The following is a 10903-nucleotide window of genomic DNA, read 5'->3' on the forward strand; positions in this document are numbered from 1 at the left end:
GTTTGTCTTATTAATATCAGCTGGTTTTAGACCGCACAGATTACTGCTTTTTTCAGTTTTGAGTGTTCTAAAGGAATACTGGTATGTCTTAAAAAAGTCACAAATGTAAGTCATAGTAAGTCATAAAAGGTCATAGTATATTAAGTCTTTAATAGTCCTAGTAAAGTTAGTCATAAAAAAATATTTTATAGAAAAGCATAAATAATAACAGTAATTCAGAAAAAAGTTTAGTATGTCGAAAAAGCTGTAATATAATTACAATTATTACGTTTTTCAAAGAAATGATCGAATATTTTTCGGTCATTTTTGAAATTTTTGAAAAAAGTCATATTATGTTGACAAAAGTCACAGAATAGTTTGTTTTAAAAGATCCCTAAAACGAATTGTATGGTATGTCTAAACATGCAAGCAAAGTCATAGTTTAATATAAAGGACACAGTTGAGTTTGTCAAAAAATGTAACATTGTAGTACGTTGAAAAGCCCAAAAAGTCAGTTTATATCGTATGTTGAAAAAAGCGAAGAAATGTCATGGAGAAAGTTGAAAAAGAGGTAGTATAGTATGTCGAAAAGGACCCCAACAATTATCATAATATAGCATGTCGTAAAAATAAAAAAGTCATAATATAGTATGTTTCGAAAAATGTCATAGTATAGTATTGCAAGTAAATCCAAGTAAGTCCAATCAATTGCAGCAGGGAGACGCAGCTCACGTGGTTGATGAAGACAGGACATAGATATTTTATGTATAGTTTATAGTAGCTATGTTGGCATCATTGCAATCTGACATCAAAACTATCCAGATCAAATGCATACAGTTTAACACAAACATGAAACTTGGTTCGTACTTTCAGGTAACTGTATTGAGATACTTCGGACCTTTATATGAATAATTTATTTTTGCAGGAGCTCATTAGCATAGCAGTGTACCAGCACGTGCAGGGGGAGCATACCTTTAACTTTAACAGGCAACCACATACTTCAGTAGCCAGCAGCTAAAGAAGACTTTTAGCTGGCTTAATATCAGTGTAGCTTTAATGAAAATGAAGCAGTAATACGATACTTGTACTTCTTCCAGTCGTTTGCTGTTTCTTGGACTGAAATGATGGAATTAAACGGTGTTAACCTCGACAGGTGTATGGAGGAGTTTACTCACCTGGAACGGGTAAGGTAGCTTATGCTAACGTTAGCTATGCTAACGCACTGGTAGCTAACTAAGGATGTATCTGCCATTTCATTTACTTGTCTGCTTTTCCCATTTTTTTTCCTACTTTATAAGACGTAATATTTGGTTTGAGAATGAGTTGTAGAAACATAGTCACTTAAATACAGATAGGTAGCCATAGGCCGGCTTCAGGAGTAACTAGCTAAACTGTTAGCCTCGTAAATGACCAACCACAGTAATTAATTACTGTAACAGCAGTTACTTGTTTGCTGTTTCCTAACTGTGTCCACATTGTATTGTAGAGCATTTCTTTAGTGTTTGATTTCAATTACTGTGTGCTATTGTGTTAAGGTAGATAGATAGATAACACTGAACTAAAGAGTCAATGCTAAACCATATTCTCTGGGATGTATTGAAGTAACTAGTGACTATAACCTGACCCACGTACCTCTTTGAGGGGCCATAAAGACAAGTCTGGAGTGTTGAGTGTTACCACTTGCCTTTACTGTTATGAAACAGAAAATGACAGAGGTCAGTGGCAGAGTCAACGTGTTGGAGATGATGCTGGAGGATGCCAACAGACTCTTGAAATTCTATCAGACCAAGGAGAATAGTCTGATTGAGGGTGAGTATCTTCATTTTGAACCTGGAGTTGTATTGAACCTTTTTACTACAACATTTATTTTTATTTATTCAAGGTCCTTGGTGGGCTTGATTTGGTGTATGTCTCCCTCTGCTGGTGATTTTGCCCATCGACAGGCCTCCTGATCTGGCTTTTCCAGTTCAGGAAGTTGGTTGTGTGAACTCTATGTGCCTCATTGAGATGTTTTCCACTGGAATCTGTACATATACATGGCACCTTTAAAAATACATGACACGTTGCTGATTCTATTGATCCACCTGTTGCAGAGAGAGACAGTCTCCTCGTCACAGTGAACAGACTGCAGCAGACTCTGCAGGAGCAGTGCAACCTCAGAGGTAAATGCAATAACACACTAGGCACACACACAGTACATATTTATATATATATATATATATATATATTAGGGGTGTAACAATACGCATATTCGTATTGAACCGTTCGGTACGAGGCTCACGGTTCGGTACGCATGACGAACCGAACAATACGTTTTTTTTTAACCTTCATTTAACCAGGTAGTCCCATTGAGATTAAAAATCTCTTTTGCAAGGGAGACCTGGCCACGACAGGCAGCAACACAAGAAACACAGTTAGACAGAAAAACACAGAACAAGACAAGTTAAAAGAAATTAAAAGTTATAATACCCGTATAATATAATAATAGTAATCGTATAATAATACTCGTGCATTTGGAAAATGCAGAAGCTTAAATTGTGGGAAATATTATGTTTTCGGTGGAGCCGCTGTTCTCAAACTGGCAACCCACATGACGTAACAGACAGCGTGCTCTCTGACACGCCCACCACCAAAGAATAACGTTCTACTCCATTCGGGCACTTTTGCGCTGTGAGACACGCTACAGTGTAGCACAGTTTTAATGAATCAATATATTTTAAAATCAAGTACATTTCTCTGGCATTTATAGTTTTCTACTGAACCGAAACGTACCGAACCGTGGCTCCACTGTATCGTACCGAACCCAACCGTGAATTTTGTGAACCGTTACACCCCTAATACACCCCTAATATATATGTATATATAATACCACTGGATACTTCAAATACTCAAATCAGTCTTTTTTAGGAATAAATATCCATACTGCATAGAGCCAATCCTAAGCCAATCCTAAGCACTCATGTAGCACAGGTTCCACACAAGTTAAAGACGAAGATGGAGTCTACAACAGATATACTGACTGGTTCTAGATGTAATAGTGCTGCTGCGTGATATCCATGTTGTGGTGTAGTTATAATTGGGATCTATAATCGTCAATAACGCACTATATCAATTTACACAAAGTGAAATTACAGATGAAATTCTTTGTAAAGATTTTCATCGTATGTTTTGAAACTGTTCATGTTGTAGTAGAGAACGAGAGACTGAAGAACGACATGGGGGAAATGAAACAGCAGAGTGAGAGAAGAGCAAAGGTAAGAACTGAAGCAGGAGTGAACACTGGCAGAACTTATCAACAGGTCAATTAAAAACAGCAGAGACGTGTGGATAAGTTCATGTTCTCTGTATGTTGTGAGATGAATATTAGGAATGTCCAGAGACATTTATTAATCTATTCATGCTGTTCACAATATCTGAACTTCCACGGGGGACAGTTACAATTTCCGTTGATTATTTCTGTAGACATCGCCCTCATACTGTTTAGCTGCCAACATCCAGACAAAAGAAGCTCTGAGTTGATAAAAACACATTGAATTGGGTTCAATTACTACTGTGGTCACATAGCAATGTTTAGCTTTGTGAGCTCAGTACTAACGACATGATTACTCACCCTCCGCTCCACTTTTGGACAAATATTCTATATCGAATGAAAGTTGTGATTTACAAGTTGTGTTGTTGTTGGTTTCAAAACCTTAAAACTAGGTAGCGATTTCTAAATGTTTGCTTAGAAGTCAAATTTCAACTCGAGATGTGTGGCCATCAGGATGGAGAGGCTGAGCTTCAGAGCCTCGTCAGTGACACGAGGGCAGAGGGAGAGAGACACAAGAGGGAGCTAGAGGCTGTACGGCAGCAGTGCAGAAGAGAGGTGGAGGACGCCTGCAGGGAGGGCTTCCATCAGCGTAAGAACACACAAAACAGCTGCTGATGTTGTGAGATGTTTCAGGGAATACTTCGATCATATATGTACAAAATAACCTCGCTGCAGCCCCACAGTCGTAATGTAAGACATAGACATTGGATCAGTTATATCTAGAAATGAAATAAAGCTTCGTAACAGTATATTCATCTGGGGCCTGCTGTTGACAGTGCAAGCCAAAGATGCTGAAGGAAAGAATCTGCTGGAGAGAAAGGATCTGGATCTGGAGGAGTTAAAGAAGAGGCTGAAGGACCAGGAGAGGGAGAGGCAGAGCGAGCTCCTGAAGTTACAGATGGAGGTAAATTAAACGCTACTTCCAACAGTGTTACCGGAGGGAATTTTTCTCTGATTCACGTACAATGAAAAAGTCACAAGAATCTCTGCGTAAGCTCTGTGTAATGAGCAGAAACCCCAGAAATGATTTCAAGTTTGAGCTTCGTCTCTGCTTTTGTCTTGAGGAACCAGTTCCAGCTTCCCCCTTTTAAGCTCATTGGTGTTTTGCTGTGTATGTTTTTTGGCAGTTTGGTGCGAAGTTAGCCAGAGTTCAGAGCACAGCTCAGTGGAGCCAGCAGCAGCAGCAGCAACACGGCTCCAACCTTCTTCCACAGAGCGTCTTCAAGAGGGTGAGCGTCCCACACAGTGCCTTTTACATCTCTGGTTATACATCACAGAGGCAAACTAACAAGGCACATAACAGGAACATGTTTACAAACTGTAAACACGTTTGCGCCGGTGCTTGGACAGAATCAGTGTGTAAGTGATGTCACTGATGATCAAGGAAATACTCATTTCAGAAATCATAAATGATGACGAAAACAATCAATACAGCCCTAAAAAGGGCCTTTGATTAGCTATCACTCAACAGAAAGGACACCGCGCTCTGAGCACACAGACGATCATTTGCCTGGTTGCAGCCATCCTCAATAACCCCTGGATAAAAGATTTAGAATTAGCGGGTAGCTTTATTACATCTTGTTGTTTGCATTGCCTTGTTCTAGTGCAGTGTTTGTGGTCGTGTCCTCAGAAGCTGCAGTTCTTCCAGGAGGAGAAGAACAAGGAGATTGTGGCTCTGCGTCAGAGGATCAAAGAGTTGGAAGACAACCAGCGTGCCGGCGGCTTTAATGACGGCCGTCTGAAGAAGAGAAAGATCTAGTTTGATTAAAAGGCTGGCAAAGCTGCTGACCTGTCAGCTCTGCAAGGTGCATGACTCTCCCGACGTTCCAGGGACCAGAAGTGACGACAGTTTGTTTTTTGAAATTTCCAGATTAGTATTTTAGTATCAAAGCAAAGTTCAAAGTTGCTTATTTTACAGATCACTTATTTAACTCTACCGCTTCTTGTGCACCGCCGTGTTTGCAGGGGAGGGGACCAGTGTGCAGAGAGTTTCATGTAAACGCAGGCCATATTCCTGTTTCAGGCTTTAATCCAATCAGACGCCTGCATGGGTGGGAGGCGCTGAAGCAGGAGAAGTGCACGATGAATCAGTCAGCTGGAAGGTTAATCCCATTCAGGGAATTAGATCAGTTCATTTCCTTTCACTCAAAAGAAAAATAAATCATTTAAATAGTTTCTTCCATTTATTTCAGATTCCTTGGAGTCAAACTTGTGTTCCACTATCCTTGGCATTTATTAATAACTTTATTAATTCACTTTTCGTTGAAAGTAAAAGTGCAGAGATCGTAGCAATGCAGTCGTCCTGAGCAGCACTCCTGCTTAACTAATTTAAGCTTAATACCAAGATCCATTGCTGCAGTTGATTGTGCATAATTTAAGGTACGTTGGATATTAGAGGTTTGGATTCAAATTTGAGAGTAAAAAAAAAATAAATGATCTGAGCGACAGCTTGGCGAATATTTGTTTTGAATCATTATGTTTTTAACAAATAGCATAAACCAACTATCTTGATAAAGATCCCTTAAATTTGGTAATTTAAGAATTGAGAGAGGAATTGATTGGCAGAATCTTTTCATCTTTAAAATGTGTTTATTTTGCAAATGTGCCAAATAGTCCGTAGTTCCACATTCCTAAATACGAGGCTTTGCAGCTTTTCTTTGTCATATATGATAGTAAGCTGAATATCTTTCTGTTTTAGACCTTTTGGCAGGAAAAAGAGCCTCTCTCTGCTAAACCAAAGCATGCTGGTCACATGTGTACAAACCGTGGATAGAAATACAATGTGCATGTTTACCGGCCGCTGGATCATTTTAGCATAATGGTTGCCCTGAAATGACATTAGGATTGGAGATGCCAATCTATTGGCACAGACCAAATTTAAACAGGATTTGGAGTTCATTACACCACCTTAATCCTTCATGGGCGAGGAGCAGTGGGTGAAGATAGGCAAAGCAAAGCTTGTGTTGTCAGTCCACTTGGCTAGTGGCTCAAACATGCGCGGCCCCTCCCCTCCTGTGTCTTTGGCCATCAGTGTACTGTAGTGTGTTGAGGACTGAGAAGGAGACCGCGACGGCACCGTTCTGCTCAGCGTACCGGGACCTTCTGCAATGATTTTGGCACATAAAGTCAGACATCCACATGCAAGGGACGCAAATGTATTTGCCTGGGTCCTACGGGGCCAAAAGAAGAACTTTTTATATATGTCTGCGTGCAATGGATTCTACGGCTGTGTTTTGATGCAGTGCAGAACTTTGGAAACTTGGTAAGAAAACAAGAAGATCGCTTTCTATATTCTTCCTATGTTCTCGATCTATTTTTAAAATACTTCCTGTGCTTAAGCCATCCAAGAATCTGTATTTAATCTGTCTAAATCTAAAGTGATGTAAGAAGAATGTGTTGACTACATTGTTGAACTCCCTGCTACATGTCCAAACCATGAGCTGGTAAATGATCGTGTTTTCAACCTGCTGCAGAAATGCCTGGAGGCCAGTACCAGGTGGCAATCACCAAGCGGCACCACAGCCTCTACAGCCTGACGGACGAATCCGAACCGGATGACGAGAAGGCCGACGGCCCGCCGCGCCTCACCCCCCTGCAGAAGCTCACCACCGACAAGGACGAGAAGACCATCAAGGACCTGATCACAGGCCGCAGGGTGGGCTTCTACAAGGTCCGCGGGGAGATTGGCTGTGGGACCTTCTCCAGGTTTCAAACTGGCTTTCCACGCTCTGACTAAAGGTAGCTGCACATGCTGTCAGACTTTAGCTAACTAACTGTGTAGGTCTGTACGAGGTGGTGGAGACTCCAAGTCGCCTCTACCTGGTGCTGGAGTACGCAGGCGGAGGAGACCTCCACAACAGGATCTACACGAGGGAACGATGTCTGACAACGCCGGCAAGATCACGTTCGCCCAGATCCTGGCTGCCATCACATATATGGCCAGTGACACGGAAACTCAAAAATGTTGCTGTTATTTATTTATTCTATTAAGTCACGCTCAAATCAGACGTATTACCTGCTATCTTCATTGCTGCTGGGATTTCATGAGCTCAACTACTCTAAATACAGCAAGCGACTAAAATGTGTGTGTTTTGTGTTTTGCTGTGCAGCACAACATCAACGTCATTCACCGGGACCTGAAGGCGGAGAACGTTCTGTTCACCAGCAGCGGCTGCGTAGAGGTGGCGGACTTTGGATTCAGCACGCAGGTTTCAAACTGCAACGTGGTCCTCGACACCTTCTGCGGCTCGCCGCCCTACGCCGCCCCAGAGCTCTTTAGGGACGAGTGCTATACCTGGGACCCTCAGTGGACGTGTGGGCCATGGGGGTCCTCCTTTTCTTCATGGTGACCGGCTCTATGCCGTTCCGCGCTGAGACCATGGGCAAGCTGCGGCGCTGCGTCATCGAATGCGCGTACACCGTCCCTCCCTGGGTGCCCGGCCCCTGCCAGAGGCTCATCAATGGCATCTTGAAGAAGGCCCCCGCTCAGCCCTACGCCGTCGACCAGATGCTGGGCTGCGATTGGCTCTTACCCGTGCAGTTTCTCTGGCCTCCCGGACCAACGAGCCTGGACTCGGAGCGTGGGGACCTGGCGGAGGAGGTGGAGGAGGAGGTCAGAGGCTTGTATTCATGGAGGAGCTCGGCTTTTCCACGGAGCACCTGCAGAACAATCAGCCCAAAAACAGCCGCAGCCCCGTCACCGGGGTTTATCGCATCCTGCTGCACCGAGCCCAGAAGAGGAGGGGCTGCGACAGCCCCCCAGTGGTCTGAGGGATGGTGAGGGACCCCAAGAGGGAGGGGCTCCGGGCCTACAGGGGCCTCAGACACACCTCCAAATTTTGTGTGCTTTCATAAAAGACTGGTCGAGACATGGCAGCAGAGTTTTTATAAAGGCTTTTTATACAAACATGACATTTGTAGCCATAGTGTTTTTTAAATTTTATATTTTATATTGTTTGTGGGGAAGTAACTTGTTTTTTTTTACAAATGCTTACTTAAAAATTTGTTTAATTTCCTCCAGTGGAACTTAGGATGGCCTAAGATATATGTCAAAGTGCCTGATGAAGTTTAACAAAAGTAAAGGTTTTAAAGAGTGATTTTTTCCTTCTAAAATGATTTGATTTGAATGATTCTAGAGGCCTGCAGAGATTAAAATATCCAGAATTATTAAGAAGAAAAAGAAACCAGTGAAATAAAAAAATGTCACTTTCTTTTTTTTCCTTTTGGACCCTTCAGATTTGAAGAGCCAAACAACCCAAGAAGAAGTTTACAATACTGGCACGGTTATTCATTTTCTGTGCAATAACTCTTTCATGCAAATATATGTTTGTGCACCTGATTTTAAGAGTGCACAGAGAGGGGGTTCCTAAATATGAACATTGTACGTTTGTAAAAGTGAACAAACCCTGTCCCCTGAAAATACTTCATAAAAACTAAATAAAGTGTTGGAAAAAACTGACGCGTCACGCAGCTTTCATTGTTGAGGCGCAGAGCAGGTGGCTGCTGCTGCACCCAAACAGAGCCGAGTTCGCGTCTCTGTGTTTACAGAAGTTTCACTGAAGTGCCTGCGAGTAAATAACAGTCACGACAGCAGCTGGCAGGACACCAGATGATGCTCGGGACCCCTCTCCATCGCCACAAACCGGCCCAAACCAGACAGACCCAACCCGGCTGTCCCCCTCTGGCACTGGAAAACTCACTAACCCCGGACTCCTCCCAGCCCTGCCCTGCCCGACCCCACCAGCAGGAAGCGGCAGATGGTGCGGCGTGGCTGCGGAGACATCTGCAGGCCAAACAATAGGCGCTCTGTGCGGACCGCTGGAGCTGACAGCCCCGGAGCTCCCGCTATTGTGCGCTGCGCTATACACATGCAGATGAGGTCTGCTGGAGGAGGGACCCAGTTTTTTTTTTTTTTTTTACTGCAGCCAGCAGATGACAGCCAGCGCCTTCCATGCAAATCTGCTGAGTCTGAAACTTTTGTTAGTTTCATAACCACCCCTCCTCTCTGACCCCCCCCCCCCCACCACCTCATCCACCCAAACGCACACAATGCACACAGAAAGTGAAAACACATCACACCAAAATATTTTGACTTTTTGTTTTTTATTGAGCATTGTCACTGACGATTTCAAAGCATTTCTACAGTGTTACAAAGATATAAATGACTTTGTTTCAGTTGCCTTCAGTAAATAAGTGAATGTTTATAAGACAATCTTACAAGTTCTCATCATTTTTAACATTTACTTTATTTCTCCATTTTCTAAAGTGAAACCTTTAGAGAATAAACTTTGTTTTCAATCTATTTTTTTTAGATTATTATTTATTGTTAAATTTCTAAAGTGAAACCTTTAGAGAAAAAAACCTTTTTTTAAATCTTTTTTTTAGAATATTATTTGTCATCGTTAAATTTCTAAAGTGAAACCTTTAGAGAATTAAGACAATTCTGGAAAGTGGGAAACATTTTCGCTGATTGCAACTGTTGTCATGTTGCTCAGCAAAGAGGACATCATTAAAAAAGTCTTTTTTTTAAGAACGCCTCTTCCTCAGCACCGCTTCTTCTCCTGCTGCGCGTGCTTCAACGTGCGACGTCCGCTCTGTGGGACCACAGGACGCAGAACTCGCATCTCCTTCCTCTCCAAACCTCATCCACACAAAGAATGAGGGTCGATGTGTCGCTCTTGCGGCATACCTGACCTCATTCACATAAAGAATGAGAGTCATCTTGGCATGGACGGGACAAGAGGCGACGGTTCACGGGGGGGCCCTCTCGGGGCCGGCGCCGTGCTGCCTGGACGGGAATCCTCCTCAGGAGTATCCAGGGATGAGCAGAAACATGGTCATCCTCTTCATCAGGATGAGTATTTCCAGATAAGAAGCTTCACAGCATCTGAGCAAGAGAGGAGCCGAGGTCCACATCAACGCTCCGGGAGGCTGATCTCAGGAACCCAGTCGCTCAGACTGCGGCTCTCCTCGCAGAACAGGTGCAGCTTCTCCAGAGCAGGGTCCTCCCAAGACCCATCAGCTGGGTTCTGTTCAAACAGGAAGAGGAAAGAGGCTTTAGTTGTGTGTTTCTTACACAAAAGCATCACGTATAGACTTGTGAAATGATTTATAATCACACAATCTGGTTCTCTGAGCTCTACATACCGTGATGAGGACGCAGTGAGTATCTTCAAGCTGCTCCGCCTTGTCACCAACAATCTCAGCCAGACGCTGCATGTCGCTCACTCTGACGATGCTGATGTCGTTGTCGAAGCAGAAGGACTGGATGAGGGTGAAGTGGATCTGCAGAGCGATGTCGCACTGGAAATCCTCATCCATGGCCAGGACGCAGAAAGACACACTGTCCGGGTCACTGTGAGACAAAACAAAGGACAAAAGATCATGAGATTTCATCCAAACGATCTGGTATGATTGATACAAAATGCAGGAGGCTAAACGGTAACTCTTCAGCTGGGAGTTTCATACTTACAGATTCATAACTTTTGCGCACTCGTAGACACCAACGGTGAGGGCGCAGTTGTCTTGAGCGGTCACCAGGACCTCCTCCAGGGCTTTGCCGGTGCACTGAGCACGCTCGGCGGGTTTCTGGATAAGAACTTCCTCAAAAGTCAT

The 10903-nt window shown here is 43.3% G+C and overlaps 2 protein-coding genes and 1 pseudogene across 3 annotated transcripts; 2 read left to right on the forward strand and 1 right to left on the reverse strand.

Moving 5' to 3' along the window:
- Positions 1–1081: 1081 nt before the first annotated feature.
- Positions 1082–5402, forward strand: ccdc152 (coiled-coil domain containing 152). The gene is made up of 8 exons (XM_079288830.1): positions 1082–1163; positions 1683–1788; positions 2073–2141; positions 3169–3233; positions 3743–3878; positions 4066–4193; positions 4417–4518; positions 4920–5402. Exons 1-8 carry the CDS (start codon positions 1101–1103, stop codon positions 5046–5048), a joined length of 798 nt encoding a protein of 265 aa, XP_079144956.1. The 5' UTR covers positions 1082–1100; the 3' UTR covers positions 5049–5402.
- An 860-nt stretch (positions 5403–6262) lies between these two features.
- On the forward strand, positions 6263–8688 carry LOC306791953 (serine/threonine-protein kinase NIM1-like; annotated as a pseudogene). Its single transcript, XR_013773198.1, has 3 exons — positions 6263–6551; positions 6763–7227; positions 7399–8688. The product of XR_013773198.1 is annotated as a serine/threonine-protein kinase NIM1-like (transcript).
- A 1166-nt stretch (positions 8689–9854) lies between these two features.
- LOC306792550 (growth arrest and DNA damage-inducible protein GADD45 gamma-like) lies at positions 9855–10903 on the reverse strand (the record flags this gene model as incomplete). The annotated part of the gene is made up of 3 exons (XM_079289762.1): positions 9855–10317; positions 10436–10643; positions 10761–10903. 3 exons carry the CDS (start codon positions 10901–10903, stop codon positions 10204–10206), a joined length of 465 nt encoding a protein of 154 aa, XP_079145888.1. The 3' UTR covers positions 9855–10203.

The sequence above is a fragment of the Melanostigma gelatinosum genome (assembly GCF_949748355.1).
Source record: "Melanostigma gelatinosum genome assembly, chromosome: 18".
NCBI lineage: Eukaryota > Metazoa > Chordata > Actinopteri > Perciformes > Zoarcidae > Melanostigma > Melanostigma gelatinosum.

What these genes read in the sequence shown, in the direction of transcription:
- ccdc152 (XM_079288830.1), top strand. Translation starts at nt 1,101, where the DNA reads ATGATGGAATTAAACGGTGTTAACCTCGACAGGTGTATGGAGGAGTTT. An exon ending in GGAGCAGTGCAACCTCAGAG is followed by an intron (nt 2,142 to 3,168) that starts GTAAATGCAATA and finishes TTCATGTTGTAG; the next exon opens with TAGAGAACGAGAGACTGAAG. An exon ending in AGAGTGAGAGAAGAGCAAAG is followed by an intron (nt 3,234 to 3,742) that starts GTAAGAACTGAA and finishes TGTGGCCATCAG; the next exon opens with GATGGAGAGGCTGAGCTTCA.